The following is a 23,149-nucleotide window of genomic DNA, read 5'->3' as shown; positions in this document are numbered from 1 at the left end:
TGCCCAGCAGTGGGATTGCTGGATCATAAGGCAGTTCTATTTCCAGTTTTTTTGAAATCTCCACACTGTTCTCCATAGTGGCTGTACTACTTTGCATTCCCACCAACAGTGTAAGAGGGTTCCCTTTTCTCCACACCCTCTCCAGCATTTATTGCTTGTAGACTTTTGGATTGCAGCCATTCTGACTGGCGTGAAATGGTACCTCATAGTGGTTTTGATTTGCATTTCTCTGATAATGAGTGATGAGTTTTTAAATCACAAAAGTGGTGTAGAAGTAGCCTTAATTATTGTGTGATTTCTATTAATATATAACAGACCGTGGGCTAAACTCAGATTTATTTATCACAACAGTCATGTAAATTAGGAACTCTTATTACCACTCAAGTATTAATTACTGATCTACTTGATTAGATTGATAGATTGGGTTTTGAACTCAAGCATTTTGACCCAAAATATCAATCATATTCTCTACAGCACAGGTTACAAAATCTAAACTGGCTCTTAAGAAGTGAAAATTGGTGCTGATCTAAAGAGAAGTGAAGTAAAGAGAGATTTTGGTTGGTCTCAGTGTTTTCAACACAATGAAAAAGAAGCGCAATGTACAAGACAATGCAGAGTACAAGACAATTGCAAACAAGTCAAGCACAAGTTAAGAAGGATGGAGGAAGACTGAAGAATTTGGAGGCTATAGAACACCATAGTGTTTTCAAAAGTATTTAATAATCTTTAAGATTTATTCAGCACTTACCAGAGCCATGAGTCATTTTAAAGTACACTGCATGAATTAATGTATTTAATTCTCACTGCAAACCTGTGAGGTGATTAAACTGAGGAACAGAGAGATAAAGTAAAGAACAAAAAGTTTTACATAGCTAATAGAAAGAGCAAAGTTTCAAACCAAGTCTGGCTTCAGAACCCATGTGTTTTACAATTTCAGAGATCCTGAAATAAGAAATACAGCATCGAGTAAGATTCAATACAAGGTTTTGCCCTGTAGACCCTCAGTCCATTTGAAATTAGATTACATTAAGTTACATTAAGTTTTAGTATCACATTAGGTTTTAGTATTTCATTAAATTATTAAGTAACTTCTATAATTATTTAACAGTTATTTCTATTTCTTTCATTTAAAAGCAAACCTTTTTCTTCCTTAGTAGCATTTTAAGTAGATTCACAAATCTGGTGCATTACTGTAAAAAGAGCCCATATTTTCAAGTTTTGTTTTGTTGTTGTTTTTTTTTTTTTTTCCTTGAAAGAATTGGGATACTGCGGTAGAATGTTTTAAACAATGTCACACTAGGGCTCTTTTACAAAAGAAGAGTAATTTCCTCATGCTAATATATACTTTTGCATTTTCTGTTTCATATTAAACTCTATCTAATTCCCTAATCAAATATGTAAGCACATGCATATTGGGTAGATCACTGAATCTCCCTATTCTGGGATATGCCCTTTAAAGACATTTAGTAGAAGAAAGTATGAATATGTTTATAAAACACACACACACACACAGAGATAAAGTTCCATGAGATACACAAGTAGAGTCTACATGTGCTTCTTTTTTCTAAACCACAGTAGCCATATTGTTGATAAATATAGACAGAAAGGTAAGCAGTCACTTGGGAGTAGTTATTAAATCTTAGGTCTCCTTAATAATTTTCCTCAATGAAAAGTCACTGTTTCCTTGATTTTTCCTTAGGAATTTTGTTCTATTCTCAGCATTCTTCTCAGGGCTCTTTTCATATCCTTGTTCCTCAGAGTATATATGAGGGGGTTGAGGGTGGGAGTTACAACAGTGTAGAAGAGTGGAAGGAACTCCCCCTGGCTATGGCCATAGAATCTCTTTGGTTGAATGTATATGGCTGAGCTGGTCCCAAAGAAGAGGGACACCACCAGCAGATGGGAACCGCAGGTCCCTAGAGCCTTACGCCAAGCTTGGAATGACTTAATTTTTGTCACTGCTTGCACGATGAATCCATAAGAGACCAATATCAGTGCCACAGGAAGAAGAAGGAGAAGTAATGTGGCCACAAAAAGCTGGACTTCATTTGCATGGATGTCAAAGCAGGCCAAATTGATCATGGCAGGCACTTCGCATAAGAAGTTGTGCACATGGTGATGTCCACAGTGAGGAAGGTGAAGGGTGATGGTTCCTTGGATAAGAGTGTTTCCTATTCCACATAGCCAGGCTATTCCTCCTAAGGACTTACAAAATTATGGGTACATAACACTGGTGTAATTGAGAGGTCTGCAGACCGCTACATAGCGGTCAAATGCCATGATGGTCAGGAGAACACACTCAGTGGAACCCAGTGAAAGGGACAAATAGAGTTGTATGGCACAGCCTGTTGATGTGATGGTCTTGGCTGGTCCCTTCAGGTTCCACAATAACTGGGGGACGATGCTGGTAGTTAAGAAAAGGTCAAGAAAGGAGAGATTTGTGAGGAAGAAATACATAGGTGTGTGAAGTTTGGAGTCCAGTCAGGAGACCAGGATAATGGCTGTGTTGCCCAGGATGGTCAAAAGATAGGATATCAAAATGACCACAAAAAGGATGGCCTCCAATTGAGGCTGGTCTGAGAATCCAAGCAAAATAAAATCTCCCCCAGATGTTTCATTATTTTCTTCCATTAGTCTGTTATTGTAAAAGAGAAAAATGAACACAAAATTCAATTGAGGGAAATAACATTATACTTATTACTATTTACCTCTAAAATTTGAAGTAAACTCAGATTTTCATAACTAGTCAGTTTTCACGGAGAAGGAAAAATGGTAATTATTAAAAAGGCATTCTTAAAAACAAAGGCATTGTTTTGTGTCATCATTTCTTGACTCAAATATTTGACCCATCCTCTTTTTTTGTGTGTGACCATTCTCTTTTCCCATTTGTTGAAAATTTTTATTTAAGGTAATTTTTCTAAGAAAAGAAAAGCTCTCAGTTTGGGTCGCTATATAAGTCTGTTAGTAGAAGTGGGAGGAAAAGAGGATAGGAATGCTGAAGCAAATTTAAGTGCCTAGTAGGAAATGAGTTATGAGTGATCATTGTTTGTTTCCACAGAAATTACAATGCAAAAATAATGAATAACAGTTGAGTGAGTAGATCAGAAAAATAAATGGAACATATTTTTTGTCTTTTGTTACTCAAAGACAAAGCAAGTTCTGATAATGTTTCTTATAACTAAATATTTGATCAGAGTGTGTATAGGGTCAGACACAGGTGAATTTCAGCAGAGAGGAAAGCTAAATAATTTTATAAGCTATTTAACAACTGATCACAAGTTTTTATACCTCAAAGTTGATGAAAAAAAAGATATTTGCGATACATGCACATAAAAACACAGATGCACAAACTCAGGTGTGCAATTTGTTCAGTTTTTGATAAAATGTCTTCAGATTCAAAAAAAAAAAAAAAATAAGGTAAAAACTCACTTACACACACCCACCTAATTAAAGACAAGGAATTGGCTTTTGGTAACGTCATGAAAAAGCAAAATATGTCTTTGTCATCAATTTTACATTCTGCAGAACAGAATCAGTCCAGATTATATTTCGCCACACCTCTTCATTTACTATTTTTCTACAATATCATCTTCTGTGTCCCCAAATTTTATGCTCTCATCAAGTGTGTGTGCTCAGTCATGTCCAACTCTTTGCAACCTCATGGACTATAACTCGCCAAGCTTCTCTGTCCATGGGATTCTCCAAGCAAGAATACTGCAATGGGTTGCCATTTCCTTCTCCAGTGCATCTTACCAATTCAGGGACCGAATCCACATCTCCTGAACTGGCAGGCAGATTGTTTACCACTGTACCACCTGGGAAATCCCCTTTATGTTCTAAAATCAGTATCTTGTTGAACCATTTAGGAATAATGAAAGCTAAATTTGTAAGCTTATTTGGGTATGTATATACTTTTACAAGTAACATGGCATCTTAAGTGAAATAAACATACTTTCAAAATTTTGTTTTTTTAATGTTATTGAAGAAAGTTGAACAAATGTAATTGTATGTACTTAAAGTGTACAACATGATAACATGCTATACATATATACTGCTGAATGATTACAAAGATTAAGAAAATTAACATATTCATCACCTCACATAGATAACATTGGTTAACTCTTTTCTCTGTGTGAGGTGAGAATGCTTATGATCTACTTTCAGCAACTTTCAAGTCTACAATACCATGTTATTAACTAAAGTCAACATGTCACACATTAGCTCCTCAGAACTTACTCTTAAAACTGAAAATTTGTACCCTTTGACATACATTGCTCCATTTCGGAGAAGGCAATGGCACCCCACTCCAGTACTCTTGCCTGGAAAATCCCATGGACAGAGGAGCCTGGTAGGCTGCAGTCCATAGGGTCGCTAGGAGTCGGACACGACTGAGCGACTTCACTTTCACTTTTCACTTTCATGCATTGGAGAAGGAAATGGCAACCCACTCCAGTGTTCTTGCCTGGAGAATCCCAGGGATAGGGGAGCCTGGTGGGCTGCCGTCTCTGGGGTTGCACAGAGTCGGACATGACTGAAGCTCCATTTACCCCTCCCCCTAGTCTCTGGAACCCACTATTCTAGTCTCTATTCTCTGTTTCTCTGTCTTTTTTTAATTCAGCACTTAAATGATACAATATAGTATTTTCATACAAGTTGTAGCAAAAGGATCTCCTTTCTCATGGCTGCACCAGATAGATAGATAATCTCATTTTCCTTTATCCATTCTTCCACTGAAGAACATTTAGCTTATATCAAGATTTTGCTGCTGCTGCTGCTAAGTCGCTTCAGTCATGTCCGACTCTGTGCGACCCCATAGACGGAGGCCCACCAGGCTCCCCCGTCCCTGGGATTCTCCAGGCAAGAACACTGGAGTGGGTTGCCATTTCCTTCTCCAATGCATGAAAGTGAAAAGTGAAAGTGAAGTCGCCCAGTCGTGTCCGGCTCTTAGCGACCCCATGGACTGTAGCCTACCAGACTCCTCCATCCATGGGATTTTCCAGGCAAGAGTACTGGAGTGGGGTGCCATTGTCTTCTATCAAGATTTTAACTACTGTCAAATGGAAGAAATATCTAGAGAAATATCTTTTACCTTTGGGAAAAAAGTTCAAGAACTTTCTTTCTGCCATGCCCTTTTCTGATTATTTTTGTGGTATGAAAAATGATTATATTTGGCAAAGATGCATAGAGGAAGGACTCCTGAAAGGGAATCTGGAGGAGAGACAAAGTGAGTCTTTAAAGTTGCTGAGTCAGTCAATGCTGGCTAATGTACCTGGAGGCCACTCAAGAGGGAGAGAGAGGTGGTGATAAAAGAAATTAAGATGGGTTCCTTCCATCGTCTAGGTCATCCTCCTTCTGCCTTATATCTTTGTTAGCATGCAGAAAAGAAGATGGGCAACATGATTTAAGGATGTTACAATTGCTTCACTGAAGTGAATATCACTGCCCAATACCAATGAATTCAGCGGAAGTAGATAGTTCTTGAGCAGTAGTCCTTCAAGAAAATCAAATTAGAAAAAACTAAGAAGTACATAGAAGATAGATGTTCAAGACCTCAGGGATCTGTATCTCCAAGTTGCAAATTAACATGGAGTTTAGAGTGTCCAGAACAGGGCTTTCTCAAGGGAGAAGTGTAAAGGAAGGCATTCCTCAACTGGACATTTGCTTTATCTCCAGCCAGGCAATATCATAGACAAACTCCGTCACCTTCACCCCAGCCCCTCAAGCGTATGCATTCTTATATTCTTTTCTGTGGGTGAAGAAAAGAAAAAAAAAAAAAGCAATGTCTTTGCTATTAGGCTTTAGTTACATAATTGGATAAGTGAGACTTGTTTCTCATTTGTAATCAATTATCTTCATTAACAAATATAAATATTTTTCAATGTCAATAAATATTAACTGTAACAGCAGTGCAATGCACCAAGTTATTTGAATAAGTTCCATATTTTTAGTCATTAAATGTGTTTATAATTTTACCATAAGTTAAAAATTTCTGTGATTAAATTTTTTATAATAAAATATGTGCTTTATAATATGTCCTCATAATATTACATATTTACTTTACAGATATAACATTGCTATATTTAAATAAGTTGGAAATCCATATTTCTCATAAGGTCAGTGCCTAAGAGTTCCTTCACTCATTCCAATTCAGTGATTATTTTTGTCATGTGATCCGAAATGGCAGCCCACTCCAGTACTCTTGCCTGGAGAATCCCATGGATGGAGGAGCCTGGTAGGCTACAGTCCATGGGGCTGCAAAGAGTTGGACACAACTGAGTGACTTCACTTTCACTTTCAATCTGCTAAGCAAAAAATGAACACATCACCATGGTTTTTGATTTGCCTATGAAAAGCTTCCAAATACTAAGTTTATGCAAGTTTTCATCTATAGTTTTCCATTATCCAATAAAATTCATACTCTGCAGTAAAATCTTTACATATTTAATCCTTTTATGTATATTTTCATTAAGTTGGTTAGCCAGAGATCTAATATTCGATCATCATTGACCCCTTAAATAATGTATTAGTTCCTCACTGATTTAACATACCGAATATTTTGTAATTGTTATCGTCTTTGAATATTAATGATTAAGAGGAAATATATTCAGTTACACACATTCAATGGAATATTAGCCAGAAAAAGGAACAAATTTGAGTCAGTTGTAGTGAAATGGATGAATCTAGAGCCTGTTTTACAGAGTGAAGTATGTCAGAAAAAGAAAAACAAATATCATATGTTAACTCATATATATAGATTCTAGAAAAATTGTAATGATGAACCTGTTTACAGAGAAGAAAGGGAGATGGTACATAGAGAATAGACTTGTAGACACAGCAGGGGAAGGAGAGAGTAGGACGAACTGAGAAAGTAACATTGACATATATACACTACCATGCGTGAAATAGATAGCTAGTGGAAAGCTGCTGTATAACACAGACGGCCTGGCTGGTGCTCTGTGATAACCTAGAGGGGTAGGATAGGCGGCAGGGAGGGAGACTTTAGAGGGAGGGGAAATATTTATAATAATGGCTGATCTGCATTGTTGTATGGCAGAAACCAACACATTATAAAGCAATTATCCTCCAATTAAAAAAAAAATGTATTGAAGTGAATTATTCAGAAACACTTTCTGAGAGTTGAACTGCTATTAATATATATTAGAATAATAAGCTGTTTATCAGGTAGTCAGAGTTTAGTGCTAGAGAAAGCATCTGTAGATTTGTTGGCATTGGCCTTTTTCTTCAATATTGATAAATTATTCTCGGCACGTAAAGAATCTTAAGTGTAGTCAATAATTTTCCAAAAGGCATTTGTGGCATTAAGTGAGATTGTGAAAGTGAAGTGAAAGTTGCTCAGTCATGTCTGACTCTTTGCAACCCCATGGACTATGGGAATTCTCCAGGCCAGGATACTGGAGTGTATAGCCTTTCCCTTCTCCAGGGGATCTTCCTCAACCCAGGGATTGAATCAGGGTCTCCCACATTGCAGGTGGATTCTTTACCAGTTGAGCCACAAGGGAAGCCCAAGAATACTGTACTGGGTAGCCTATCCCTTCTCCAGCGGATTTTCCTGACACAGAAATCGAACCAGGGTCTCTTGCATTGCAGGCAGATTCTTTACCAACTGAAATATCAGGGAAGCCCTTAAGTGAGATTCGGTTTTATATAATGAATGTCTCAGTGTAATCTCTAATATCATACATATCAGTAATTGAGTTCTTGAGCCTCATTCAAAAAAACAGTTAATATTTTCAATATTCAGAATTAGTCTTTCTCAAGCAGCATTTCAAGGAAGAAATAAACATTGATTAGTCCCAGTACCCTCCAATTATTATAATGGTATCTAAATCTAACTTAAAAATTCATTGCTTTGGAGTAAGGCATTATCTACTGTGGAAATTTGTAAGACTATTTCATAGAAAATAGATTTTGTCAACCAGAACATGATTAGAATTGGACTAAATATTTCCTAAGAAGTATACTTTTTGGAAAAGAAGAGTATACAAAGTCCAGAGTGTGGGGCCAGTTACAAATAGTTTTGGATCTTTTGCAATAGGGAGACTTTAATGTATAAGTGGGTTACACATATGATGGGGTAGCTGGAAAACCAAACAGTGAAATGAGAGTTGAACTTGAGACTAGAAATAGCTGGCAGCTGTTCCCACCGCTGGACTTGAAGAAGCAAAAGAAGCCAAAAGCCCAGGATAACCTGGTGGAAGCAGGGACAATGGTAAGCTTGCCAACAGAACTAGAACCAAAAGGGGAGATGGCCACCTCACCCTGAAAAGCCTCCTACAGCACAGTGGAAGGCAGAATTACCCTGGCTTCTCTTTTCGCTTCATTCTGCTCTCCTGCCAGTCTGTGTCTCCCATGTGAAAGCCAGTCAATATGGGAGCCTGGAGGAAGTAGCCTTCAGAGCCCAGTCTTCCTGTAATGCAGAACAGTGAAGAAAAGGGACAATGAAAGAATTTGAGGGCAAACAAACCCAGGACCAGCACACCTAGCAAATATTGTTATCCCTTTTTGGTACTACATTTTGACACTTTGTCACTACAGTTGAAAGAAAAGTTTATAGAAGGAAAATTACAACATAGTCTACATATCAGTTGTTTCTAATGTTTACTATTATGTGAGCATTAGTCGCTAAGACGTATTGGACTCTTTGAGACCCCATGGACTGTAGCCCACTGAGCACCTCTGTCCATGAGATTCTCCAGGCAAGAATACTGGAGTGGGTTGCCATTCCCTTCTCCAGGGGATCTTTCCAACCCAGGGACCGAACAGCAGGCAGATTCTTTACCACCTGAGCCAACAGAGAACCCAACTTCATCAGAAATTTTTACAGACAATCCCAATACGTGAACACTGTAATTTTCAAATTAAATGTATATATTTATATCTTATATTTTATCCATATATTTATAATTTTTGTAAACTATAAATTGTACCTGAACGGATTATTTTACACAAGACCTGATATACACCATCTACTTAAGAGACAACTATAGAATAACATTGGCAATACTTTAAGAAGTGATAATACTGCTGTCTGTAGAGCATAATTCCTTTTTGACACAAAGGCTTTTCTAAAATAAATTTATTCATTTTAATTGGAGGCTAATTACTTTACAATATTATAGCGGTTTTGCCATACATTGACATGAATCAGCCACAGGTGTACATGTGTTCCCCATCCTGAATCCCTCTCCCACCTCCCTCCCCCTCCCATCCCTCTGGGTCATCCCAGTGCACTAGCCCAGAGCACCCTGTCCCATGCATTGAACCTGGACTGGCGATTCGTTTCACATATGATAATATACATGTTTCAATGCCATTCTCCCAAATCATTCCATCCTCACCCTCTCCCACCAAGTCCAAAAGACTGTTCTACACATCAGTGTCTCTTTTGCTCTCTCGCATACAGGGTTATCGTTACCATCTTTCTAAATTCCATATATATGTGTTAGTATACTGTATTGGTGTTTTTCTTTCTGGCTTACTTCACTCTGTACAATAGGCTCCAGTTTCATCCACCTCATTAGAACTGATTCAAATGTATTCTTTTTAATAGCTGAGCAATATTCCATTGTGTATATGTACCACAGTTTTCTTATACATTCGTCTGATGATGGGCATCTAGGTTGCTTCCATGTCCTGGCTATTATAAACAGTGCTGCGATGAATATTGGGGTACATGTGTCTCTTTCAATTCTGGTTTCCTCGGTGTGTATGCCCAGCAATGGGATTACTGGGTCATATGGCAGTTCTATTTTCAGTTTTTTAAGGAATCGCCACACTGTTCTCCATAGTGGCTATACTAGTTTGCATTTCCACCAACAGTGGAAGAGGGTTCCCTTTTCTCCACACCCTCTCCAGCATTTATTGCTTGTAAACTTTTGGATAGCAGCCATTCTGACTGGTGTGAACTGGTACCTCATTGTGGTTCTGATTTGCATTTCTTTGATAATGAGTGATGTTGAGCATCTTTTCATGTGTTTGTTAGCCATCTGTATGTCTTCTTCGGAGAAATGTCTGTTTAGCTCTTTGGCCATTTTTTGATTGGGTCATTTGTTTTTCTGGAATTGAGCTGCAGGAGTTGCTTGTATATTTTTGAGATTAATTCATCGTCTGTTGTTTCATTTGCTATTATTTTCTCCCATTCTGAAGGCTGTCTTTTCACCTTGCTTATAGTTTCCTTTGTTGTGCAAAAGCTTTTAAGTTTAATTAGGTCCCATTTGTTTATTTTTGCTTTTATTTCTATTACTCTGGGAGGTGGGTCATAGAGGATCCTGCTGTGATGTACGTTGGAGAGTATTTTGCCTATGTTTTCTTCTAGGAGTTTTATAGTTTCTGGTCTTACGTTTAGATCTTTAATCCATTTTGAATTTATTTTTGTGTATGGTGTTAGAAAGTGTTCTAGTTTCATTCTTTTACAAGGGATTGACCAGTTTTCCACAAAGGCTTTATTTTTAACCATTCCTTAACAGATTCTGTGGCATGCATGTGTACAAAACTGAGGTTCTCTAACAAAAACTTTAATGAATTAACATTTTAATGAGGAATGAATGAGAAGTTTAGGTTAACAGAAAAACACTACTATATAGTACTATAAAGTAAATTAAAAAGGATATTGAATACCAGTCCCTCTAGAGCACATGGACTGATATTCAATAGCTGGTGATAATCTATAATGGAAAAGAATATTAAAAGTATGTAGATGTAGATATGTATTATATATGGCACTTCCCAGTGTGGCTCAGCTGTAAATAATCTGCCTACCAATATAGGAGACATAAGTTCAATCTTTGGATCAGGAAGATCCCCTGGAGAAGGAAATGGCAACCCACTTCAGTATTCTTGCCTGGAAAATCCCATGGACAGAGGAGCCTGGTGGACATCAGTCCATGAAGTCACAAAAGAGTTGGACATGACTTAACAATGAAACATCATAAATCATATATAAATATATATTAAAAATACAAGAATATATAAACTATATATGCATAAACTTGGATCAATTTCATGTACACCTGAAATTAACACATTGTAACTCAACTATACTTCAGTAAAAAATCTTTTAAGGTACTATCTAAATAATATTGACACACTATTACCTAGCTATATTTAATAGTATGTAATAGAAAATAGGTGAAAGACCTTAACAGGCTGTGCAAACTTTATTATGTGTAGAACTAAAGGATGTTCTCACAGACTGGAAGTCCATTGGTCCTTTCTATCTGGTATCCAGTATACTATGACAACATGAAAGTATCTGTTTTGAATACCTTTACAGCAAAATGCCTGTGTACATGCACGTGTGTGTTTACAGGGTATTATGCAATTGATTGTCTTCCTCTGACAACAGAAGCACAAGTCTCTGTGGCTCTTCTCTCTCCAGGGGCCTGTCTCCCTCTCTAATATAGTTATGGGAAGTTACCTGGGAAGAAAAACTCAAGAAATCTGTGCTGAGCAAACAAGCTAACCACAATCCATCTGAAGAGAGCTTCAGATTAGAGGGGTTTGCGATTACAGGAGCATGAGATAACAGGAGAGACTGAGTTTACTGCCCACATGGGGTTCCTCCACTGCCTGTCCTAGATCAGTGATCATGATTAAACTTTTCATCAAAACCCCCAAGAACCTCTACCCTGGATTGCCATTCTTTCCAGAAGGTAGAACTTACTCTCAGTTGTTTTTGGAAAAAAAGGGAAAGTGCTCGCTTTGGCAGCACATATACTAAAAAAAAAGGCGGAAAAAAGGAAAATTCATTTTAAAAGTTGAAGAAATCTAGAGCTACTTGCCTTCAGCAGTGAATGGAAGTAGTTTTTTTAATGTGCAACCCAACATTGACTAATGATGAATAATTGACTACCCTCTCCTCTTTGCAGATGTAAATCCCTGTATTCTCACCTTGATAAACAACAGGAATATGAAAGAGAGAACAGGTTCAGTGTGGTCTGTTTGAAAAATATTGGTTATTCTTGCAACATAAATGCACAAGGAAAAAAATTGTGAAAATGTAGAATTACATCAAGCAAAATGAGGCCACTCATTGCTGACATTTTTCCAGGAGTCATTGAATATTTCAACAATACAGTTATTTTATTCTTTACTGAATAGCAGAGTCAAAGTTAGCCAGAAGAGGTCAATGTCAATTTTAGTGCATCTAGTGTTAATTTTAATTCAGGGTTTTTATTTTCCCACTAAAATGCATGGGCAGATAGACAGATGCTAACCAATGTGATCACCAGGGTCAGTTACTTTCTTTTGCTCTAATTCTGGAAAAAGCAATCATACTCTACTCAAAATTCATGATAGTTTTGTCTTAGCAAAAATTTAAAATTTAGCTGATTTTTACCTTGTATGTCAATAAGCCACTTATTCTCTCTAAACTGGACTATGCAATAATTGCCTGAGAGTCATTGTAATGGCCACGGGTTCTTATAAGTAAGTTTTATTTTCTAGTGGATTTATTTAAGGGAAAATCAGAAATTTTCAATGGAGGGTTTATTGTTGTTTTTTATTACTTTGTTTTTAAGAAATTTGTTTTGATTTGATATCACAAGTAAATGACTGAAACCATTTTGGAGATCTCTGAACTGACATTCAGAACCACACATTTTCATAACTATATCTCTTAATCTTTTCAAGTTAATAGTTAAAAAGACACGGGTAATTTCTACATAATTTACTTTTAACAGAGTCAACACATTGTACTAGGTGGCTGAATTCGTATACTTTTGTAATAAAATGACATTAAAGTATGTGAACTGAGGGGCTACTAGGGGCAAGAGTTTGCTATTTTAGGGACTGTAAAGTAGATTTTTCTAGAGAGTAGTATTTACTCTCTAGAAAGTAAATACTAGAAAGTATTACTCTCTAGAAAGTTGTCAGACTAGTGACTCAATTAGGGAGATCACAGAAGTTTCCTTAACATATTATCAGGTTAATAATTATTTGCTTCACAGAAAAAGAATGAATAATAATAATAACCATATCTAACACTTGCAATGTGAAAATTCTAACTCTTCTTGTCTTTAGGTCTCCAGTGCTGTGTACCTTGGTACATTCTTGCTCTCTCAATGTATTTTTCAACTTATCTTTTATATCTATTATCATGTATCCATATGTGTAACCATCATCTTTCTTTCAATTTCTTTGTTTTTCATACTATGCACATTAATGGCCTGTGTGTATATATATATATATATATATTTAATATAAATTTATTTGTTTTAATTGGAGGTTAATTACTTTACAATATTATATTGGTTTTGCCATACATCAACATGGGAGAATGGCATTGGCCTGTATATTTTATCTTCAGAGAATTGGGGATACATTTCAAACCTGCTTTTGTATATGTTCTAATTCTATTCTATATTTATATATATATATCTTTAAGCACAGGATGTTTTCATGACATATATTTCTATCTGTATAACAAGTCAACACATTACATTTTTTATTTTGCACAATTTTATTTTGTCTATTATTTCTCTATATAAAAATCAGTGTCAAAATGTTCACTTTACTCAGTTATTTTTCCACTGATTTTAATATCTGATTTTCTTCCCACAGGAAGAAAATAGGAATGACCAAGAATGGTGACTCACAATTAAGCAATGAAAGGAACAAATGCTAGCACTCCGACAGGTTTCATCCTACTGGGCTTTTCTGACCAGCCTCACCTGGAGATGGTTCTCCTTCTTGTCGTCTCTATCATATACATTCTGACACTGATGGGGAACACAGCGATCATAGTGGTCTCGTACTTTAACCCCAAACTCCACACACCCATGTATTTCTTCCTCTCCAATCTCTCCTTCCTGGACCTCTGTTTCAACACCAGTGTTGTCCCACAAATGCTTTGGAATCTCAAGGGGCCTGACAAGACCATTAGCTACACTGGCTGTGTGATCCAGCTGTATGTTGCTTTGGGGCTGGGCTCCACGGAATGTGTCCTGCTGACTGTTATGGCCTATGACCGCTTCAATGCCATCTGTCGACCCCTCCACTATGCAGTGATCATGCACCCAAAGCTCCTCCAGCAACTAGCAGCTCTGGCCTGGATCAGTGGCTTTGTGGAGTCCACGGTTCAGACCATCCTTGTTTTCCAGTTGCCTCTCTGCAGCCATCACATGGTGGATGACTTCATGTGTGAGGAGCCTGCCCTGATTAAGATTGCCTGTGTGAACACAACCTTCCTGGAAAATGAGCTCTCCATAGCTTCTGTCCTCTATGTGGTGATACCTCTGGGGCTTATTCTGGTCTCCTATGGCTGCATTGTTAGGAGTGTGCTAAGATAAAATCCACTGAAGGCAAGAAGAAAGCATTTGGGACTTGTGGGTCCCATCTAATTGTTGTGGTTTTGTTTTTTGGGACAATAATTTCTGTCTACATCCAACCCAAGAGCAAATACACACAGAATTACAGCAAATTCCTCACCCTCTTCTACACTGTAGTGACACCCTCACTTAATCCTTTGATCTACACCTTGAGAAACAAAGAAGCTAAGTGGGCGCTAAGAAGGTTGCTGGGAAGAGACCCAAGTTAGGGAGAAATGTGAAATATCCTCACACAACCCCTCAGATAGTAAGGACTTTTAGCATCATCTAATTTTGGTTTTTCCTTTTGTTTGTAAAGATCACAGCTAAATCTCCTGAATAAAATGGTATGAAATTTTCTTTCAGTGACACCCTGAAGCTGCCTACTGTAAATCCTTCTCATATTCCTTTCCAGAAATGTTATGTCTCTTTTTTCTTTTGGCTGTTTTCTAAAGATTCTATGAATAAATAAATAAATATTTATAGTGGTGCATATGTATTATAATTTTACAAATCCTGGAGTTATTGCTCTAGAGATTAACTAATGGTAGGGTGGATATGTTCATGACAGATCTATTTTCTCATCACAGAAGAAATCACCTGCCTCATAGAGATAGAACTTTCTGAGAACTTTCTATTGTTCTCCAGATCTCTCATTCAGTAGTTCCACAGGCCATAACTGTTCTGTCCATTGTTTACATACAAGCATAAAGGTCCACTGGAAAACCTACAATTACCTAACAGTTTTTATTTCAGGGGGATTATTGATTTTTGTTCATTTACTAGAGGCATCTGGGACTAAGTACATCCAGGGATTTTTCTGATCTCTTCCACCCACAGAGAAAGCTTCCAAGAGATAAGAGCCATGAGACTGAGTATCTCTCATTTACACATCTCTTGTGCTCACATAATGGCTGTCAATCTCTTTTGATCAATTCTTTAACTCTCTATCTGGAATCTAAGAAAATATGCATTAGAATTTTGAAGTATTGTCATTTAATCTAAATATCTGTATTTGTCACAATATATAGATTTCTTTAACAAAACATGTCTTTGGCCTCCTATATGTTATTCACTTTTATGGATATCGTAACTTTAGAAAATAATTCTCTTCAAACTGAATATAAAGTTTTATCTATTCTAATAACATACTTTAAAATCTTGGTAATATGTTCAGTTTAAAAATATTGACCTTATTTTACCCATATCCACATAGTTATTTGCTTATAAAATATTATCAATAGTTTATTGGTTTTAATTCTAGAGCCTGCTTAGATATAACCACAACATGCTATGGTTTTATGAATGTAGTCTACTTTTTTCTTAAATAGGGATTTACCTGGTGGTCCAGTGGTTAAGACTGCATGCTTCCAAAGCAGGAGGCATGGTTTGATCCCTGGATGGGGAACTAATTTCCCGGACACTGTGTGCTGCTGCCAAAAATATCAATTCTTTTAATAGAGTGTAAATCCTAAGAATCATTTTAACAAAAACAAATAATTCTCTCTGGATATATTAAGAAGTTAAATAAATTAGTAAAGAAAAGCAACTATATTGGAGAAGATAATACATGGTCTAGTCAGAAGGCATTGATAAGGTTAACAAGTGGCATCTAAGTAACCTTTCTATATCTCTGTTCATGAGATAAAATTTTATTGACATTAATAATTTAAACTGGTTATATTCAAATCAAATTACTTCACTGATTAGGACAGGTAAATGCGTACTAAGCACTAAGATTACCCAAATCATTTAAAATCTTATAGTTTTAATTATACAATAAAATTCTCCAGGGGGTCTTCCCGACCCAGGGATTGAACCCAGGTCTCCTGCATTGCAGGCAGATGCTTTAACCTCTGAGACACCAGGGAAGCTCCAATAAAATTTTAAAAGCTATTAAAATGATATCCTTATGCCCACACTAGGACAGAACATTAATACTTTCCATATATTCTTTTGGTAATAAGATGTCCCTAAGAAAATGCACTGTAAAGAATACAAAAAAGACATACCATATGAATACTAACCAAAAAAAAAGGCTGGCATGATCTTACTAGTATCAGAAAAGGTAGCCTTTCAGGGAAGAACTATTATTGGGAATAAGGAGAGACATTGCATAATGTGAACCATTTAGTTAACTTGAAAGCTATAGTAATCTTTAATTAATATTCTATCAAATAACTTCAAAATATAAAGCAAAACCTAAGAAGAAAGGAAATAGGCAAATTCACAGCCAGAATTGGATGGATAACTGGTAGAAAAGATATACGAACATAAATGAATAAGGACATAGAAAATATAAAGAGCACAGCAAAAATTACAAAATTAATATAGTGAAAACACTGAAGGCATGAAGACATACAAAATTTTCCAGGCACACACAGGGCATTTTAGAACATCAACCATGTATTGAATAATAAATGAATACATTTCAGAAGTTTAAAAGCATAAGAGCATTTTGTCTAAAAAAATAATCAAACGAGGCCAGAAATCAGTAACACAGTGAACAAAGGATTAGTGCTCTTAATGTGTAAAAATTTCTAATATGGAAAATGGAAATAGAATAATTTCAAATAAACCCATGTATGTTAACAAGCACTTTAAAATGATCAGTATCATGCCAATTTTGTTTCATCTATTTAGTCAACAAAACTTTCCTGCCTAACTTCTCCTTTTCCCTCCACACAGGTTTGCCCTGGCAAGTTCTGAAATTGCGCTTATCAAGCTAGAGGCACAGAGGAACATGCACAAGGTGGAAAGCAGAGACCCAGCTCACCCAAATCGCCACTGCGAGGTCTCAGATGGGAGCAGGCTGAAGCTCAGGAAACACAGAATCTTTACATGTAAATCAAGTGTCACTCGCCAGTGGACATTTTATTTACTAATGTGAAAATACTTTATTACTAAAGTGGACACTTTTACCATTTGTAAATGACCAAAAAGGTTATAGCACACTCTGGAGTTGTAAACCAGGACCAAGGAAAGAACTGCTACATGGTACAGGCAAGATGAATAAAAGAATAAAAATATTGTTGTGTTTTAACCACACTCCATGAGTAGTCTCATCATTAATATATCAGTGGGTAAACATGGACTGAGTTTTGCTAGGTGCCAGGTACTCTGCCAAGTATGTTACGTGTGGTAACTCACTTATCACCTACCACCCTAGGAACCTGAAACTGTCATTCCACTCACTATTGATTTGAAAACTTTACCTTCTAGAAGTTCAACAACTTGCCCGAGGAATTAGAACCTAAGTTGATCTGAATCTGGAGTCTATGATCTTATCTAGTATGAAATATTCTTCTTGGGATCATAGGAAGTCCAACTTCCTTAGCATAAAATATATCACTCCCTTTGTGATATGGTACTTTTAAAAATCTTTCAAGTATATTTGTTGTCATTTTCTATTACACTCTGGCTGCCCTAGATATAATAGAATAGTTTAAATCCCTAAAAGATCTGTTTCTCATACTTTCATTAATTAGAACATGAAAGACACATTTGTGAAAGATGAGATTTAAGTTGGACTTTGAGAAGTATATGGTGTAATTTCCATAAATTTAATGAAAGGAAAAAATATTCAGAAACAGCTGGTGTCTACTGATTGAACATAAGATGAATGTCGTGAAAGACAAGAATAAGAATATGGAGAATCGAATTTTGTGCTATTTAGACTTTTACTTGATGTTAAAAAAGAAACAATATATCAAAGAAATATTAATAACCTCAGATACTCAGATGACACGACCCTTATGGCAGAAAGCAAAGAAGAACTAAAGAGCCACTTGATGAAAGTGAAAGAGGAGAGTGAAAAAGTTGGCTGAAAACTCAACATTTCAGAAAATTAAGATCATGGCATCTGGCCCATCACTTCATGGCAAATAGGTGGGGAAACAATGGAAACAGTGACAGACTTTATTTTCTTGGGCTCCAAAATCATTACAGACAGTGGCTGCAATCACGAAATGAAAAGATGCTTGCTCCTTGGAAGAAAAGCTATGACCAAACTAGACAACATTTTAAAAAGCAGAGACATTACTTGCTGACAAATGTCTGTCTAGTCAAGCTCTGGCTTTTCCAGTGGTCATGTACAATGTGCGAGTTGGACTGTAAAGAAAGCTGAGCACAGAAGAATTGATGCTTTTGAACTGTGGTGTTGGGAAAACTCTTGACAGTCCCTTGGACTGCAAGGAGATCTAACCAGTCAATCCTAAAGGAAATCAGTCCTGAATATTCATTGGAAGGATTGATGCTGAAGTTGAAACTACTAGTACTTTGGCCACCTGGTGTGAAGAACTGACTCTTGGAAAAGCCCCTGATGCTGGGAAAGATCGAAGGCAGTAGGAGAAGGGAACAACAGAAGATGAGATGGTTGGATAGCCAACTCGATGGACATGAGTTTGAGCAGACTTCACGTGTTGGAGATGGAAGGGAGGCCTGGCGTGCTACAGTCCATGGGCTTGCAAAGAGTCAGACAGAACTGAGCGACCAAACTGAGCTGAACTGAACTGAAAAAAGAAACAAAAGGCCCCAAGTGGAGTCAGCTGTTCTCAGACCACTTCAGCAAACCAAGACCAAGTACCTAAGTTAAATACAACCTCTCCAAGCAATGTAGTCTTAATCAGTCTGCAATTTTCTAGTCAGCACCAGTAAGGTAACCTGACACATAGACCCAGACCATTCCTCACACACAGGTGACCTAAGCCTGACACAATCCACTCTTTCCCCTTCGGCATATAAATTCCTCCTGTTTTGTACAGCTCTTCTCTACTTGATAAACAGGATGCTGCCCAATTCATGACTCATTCAATGAAACCAATTAGATCTTCAGAATTACTAGGTTGAATTTTTGCATAGAGAACTGCAGTATCTGAACTTTATTTTCAAATTATATGCATGTATTATTCTACACATATATCCACTGTATAAATAAACTCCACCCGGTGAATCATTTCACACAAAGCAGGAGGTACACCATGTGTTTTAAAAGCAACTATAAGAAAATGCCAATTCTTCAAGAAGTAATAACAATGCTATGAGTGTAGCATAAATCTTTTCTGATATAAAAACTTTATTTTTAGCCACTTCTAAGAAGAGGTCATGAATTTGCAATAGTCTCTCCCCTTTTATACTAGATACTAGACTCTACTTCTTCCCAGACATTTCCTATTACCCAGAAGTCTGTAGATCTGTTCTTGGATCTTCATTAATTGTGTGTAAACTTCAGGCATGTATTTCCAGATATATGCAGGTCTCCATACTATGTTCAAAACTGAGTTTAACTAATAAAAATTGTAATGAATTTCAACAAATAAATCTTTTAAGATACTATCTATATAACACTGACAATTTTGCACATGTGTGTTTAGCAGGTGGTGTGCAATTGATTGTCTTTCAGCAGCAACAGAAGCACAGTCTCCATGGCTCTTCTCTCTCCAGGGAATGTCTTCCTCTCTAATATAATGCTAGGAAGTTGCCTGGGAAGAACTCAAGAGGTGTGTGCAGAGGAAGCAAGCTAACCACCATCCATCTGAAGAGACTTGAACCATGAGACTACAGGAAAAAGGGGGCAACAAAATGCACACATGGGGTTCCTCCACTGCTTGTCCGAGATCTGTGATCATGAATGACCTTCTCATCAAAATCCCCAAAAATCTCCACAGCTGGATTGTCATTCTTTCTGGAAAGTAGTACTTTGCTGTTTAGGTGGGAGAGAAAAAGAAAATCCATTTTAAAAGTTAAAGAAATGCAGAGCTACTTGCCTTTAGCAGCGAACAAAAGCAGTTTTTCATGTATAAACTGACATTGCCTCTTAATTATAGAATACTGCCTAGCTTCGTCTCTTTGCAGATATAAATCCTTTTATCCTCATCCTGATTAAGAACAGAAATGTGAAAGGGAGCGAGACCAGTTTCAGTGTGGTGTCTGCTTGGAAATAGTTGTTTTTTCTTGTAACATAAATACACAAGGAAATATTACATTGTAGAGTTACATCAAGCAAAGTGAGGCCACTCACGTGCAGTCTTTTCCCCAGGAGATGTTCGATCTCTCAAAAGCACAGTTGTTTTACACTTTACTGAATAATAGAGGCAATTTAGCCAGGTAAGGTCAATGTCAATTTTGGTGCATCATAACACTCAGGGTTTTTATTATACCACCAAAATGCACAGAGAGATAGAAACATGCTAACCAATGTGACCACCAAAATCAGTTTCTTTCTTTTGCTATAATTCTGGAAATAATTATCATTGTCTATTCGTCTAGTCAAGGCTATGGTTTTTCATGTGGTCATGTATGGATGTGAGAGTAGGACTGTGAAGAAGGCTGAACGCCAAAGAATTGATGCTTTTGAACTGTGGTGTTGGAGAAGACTCTTGCGAGTCCCTTGGACTGCAAGGAGATCCAACCAGTCCATTCTAAAGGAGATCAGCCCTGGGATTTCTTTGGAAGGAATGATGCTAAAGCTGAAACTCCAGTACTTTTGCCACCTCATGCGAAGAGTTGACTCATTGGAAAAGACTCTGATGCTGGGAGGGATTGGGGGCAAGAGGAGAAGGGGACGACAGAGGATGAGATGGCTGGATGGCATCACTGACTTGATGGACATGAGTCTGAGTGAACTCTGGGAGTTGGTGATGGACAGGGAGGCCTGGCGTACTGCAATTCATGGGGTTGCAAAGAGACAGACACGACTGAGTGACTGATCTGATCTGATGCAAAACACGTGAGAGCTTTGTCTTGGCCAAAATTTAAAATGAAACTGATTATTACTATGGATGCCAAAGAAAATAAGCCACTTATTCTCTCTAAACTGGACTGTGCAATAATTGCCTGAGAGGTGCTATAAAGGTGAAGGATTCTTAGAAGTAAGTTTAATTTTCTTGCCAGGATACTTAAGGGGAGATCAGTAATTGTCATTGGATGGTTTTGTTGTTTATTTGTGTTTAAGCAGCTTGTTTTAATTCGATCTCCAAGATAAATGACTGTACCTGTTTTGAAGACTTCAAAATTGACCATTCAGAAGTACAAATTTTCATGCCTGTGTTTCTTAATCTTTGCAAGTTAATAGTGTAAAGACACTGATAAATCAAAATAACATACTTGATGGAAGGTCACTGGATTGCATTAGTGGCTGAATTCATGAACTCTTGTAATAAAACTGCACAAAAGCATGTGAAGTATTCATGTCATATAGGGTAGAGCTTGCTTATTGGGGATTGTAAATACAATTTCCAGGAGAGCATATTGCTAAAATAGCAGACGTGTGACTCAAATGGGGAGATTTCAGAAGTTTTCCTCCACACTTATTAGATTAGTAATTATTTGCTTCACAGAAAAAGGATGAATATTAACGATAATTATCTCTAACCCTTCATGTTTGAAAATTCTAACAATTCCTATTTTGTTCCATGTTTTGAATTTTATATGCCTTGTTTCTCAGACTTTTGCTCACTCAATGTATTTTTCAATATTTTTCTTTTATATCTATCATCTATCCTGTACGAATATGTGTAACAATCATCTTACCTTCCATTTCTTTGGTTTTTCACACTATGCATGTTGACGGCCCATGTATTTTGTCTTCAGAGAATTTGGGATACTTCTCACATCTGTTCTGGGTTATTCTCTGAAGTCTATTCTATGTTTATATATTTCCTTGCAATGCATTTGGTGTTTTCAGACTCTGTGTGTCTCTTCTTAACAAGACAACCTACTATACTATTTATTTTGCATACTTTTACTCTGTCATTTCTCTATATTAAAAAATCAGTGTCAAAGTGCTCATTTTACTTAGTTTGTTATATATATTTTTGTTATGATATCTGACTTTCTTTCCCACAGGAAGAAAATAGAAATGACCAAGAATGGTGACTCACAATTAAGCAATGAAAGGAACAAATGCTAGCACTCCGGCAGGTTTCATCCTACTGGGCTTTTCTGACCAGCCCCACCTGGAGATGGTTCTCCTTCTTGTCGTCTCTATCATATACATTCTGACACTGATGGGGAACACAGCGATCATACTGGTCTCGTACTTTAACCCCAAACTCCACACACCCATGTATTTCTTCCTCTCCAATCTCTCCTTCCTGGACCTCTGTTTCACCACCAGTATTGTCCCACAAATGCTTTGGAATCTCAAGGGGCCTGACAAGACCATTAGCTACACTGGTTGTGTGATCCAGCTGTATGTTGCTTTGGGGCTGGGCTCCACGGAATGTGTCCTGCTGACTGTTATGGCCTATGACCGCTTCAATGCCATCTGTCGACCCCTCCACTATGCAGTGATCATGCACCCAAAGCTCCTCCAGCAACTAGCAGCTCTGGCCTGGATCAGTGGCTTTGTGGAGTCCATGGTTCAGACCATCCTTGTTTTCCAATTGCCTCTCTGCAGCCATCACATGGTGGATGACTTCATGTGTGAGGAGCCTGCCCTGATTAAGATTGCCTGTGTGAACACAACCTTCCTGGAAAATGAGCTCTCCATAGCTATTTTTCTGTATGTGGTGATACCTCTGGGGCTTATTCTGGCCTCCTATGGCTGCATTGTGAGGAGTGTGCTGAGGATAAAATCCACTGAAGGCAGGAGGAAAGCATTTGGGACTTGTGGGTCCCACCTAATTGTTGTGGTTTTGTTTTTTGGGACTCTAGCTTCCATTTACATTCAACCCAAGAGCAAATACACACAGAATTACAGTAAATTCCTCTCCCTCTTCTACACTGTAGTGACACCCTCACTGAATCCTTTGATCTACACCTTGAGAAATAAAGAAGTTAAGTGGGCGCTAAGAAGGTTAGTGGGAAGAGATTCAAGCTAA

At 37.3% G+C, this 23,149-nt stretch overlaps 1 protein-coding gene and 2 pseudogenes across 1 annotated transcript; 2 read left to right on the top strand and 1 right to left on the bottom strand.

Annotated features, from left to right (window-relative positions):
* Nucleotides 1-1,695: 1,695 nt before the first annotated feature.
* LOC102410485 lies at nt 1,696-2,631 on the bottom strand (annotated as a pseudogene).
* Nucleotides 2,632-13,625: 10,994 nt separating this feature from the next.
* Nucleotides 13,626-14,756, top strand: LOC112578225 (annotated as a pseudogene).
* A 7,341-nt stretch (nt 14,757-22,097) lies between these two features.
* On the top strand, nt 22,098-23,149 carry LOC112578226 (olfactory receptor 2H1-like). The gene has a single exon (XM_025262466.3). It carries the CDS (start codon nt 22,217-22,219, stop codon nt 23,147-23,149), a length of 933 nt encoding a protein of 310 aa, XP_025118251.3. The 5' UTR covers nt 22,098-22,216.

The sequence above is a fragment of the Bubalus bubalis genome, chromosome 2 (assembly GCF_019923935.1).
Source record: "Bubalus bubalis isolate 160015118507 breed Murrah chromosome 2, NDDB_SH_1, whole genome shotgun sequence".
Classification (NCBI taxonomy): domain Eukaryota; kingdom Metazoa; phylum Chordata; class Mammalia; order Artiodactyla; family Bovidae; genus Bubalus; species Bubalus bubalis.
This window is presented reverse-complemented; position numbering and strand designations above follow the sequence as displayed.

Coding starts and splice junctions, on each gene's coding strand:
- LOC112578226 (XM_025262466.3), top strand. CDS start 22,217: ATGAAAGGAACAAATGCTAGCACTCCGGCAGGTTTCATCCTACTGGGC.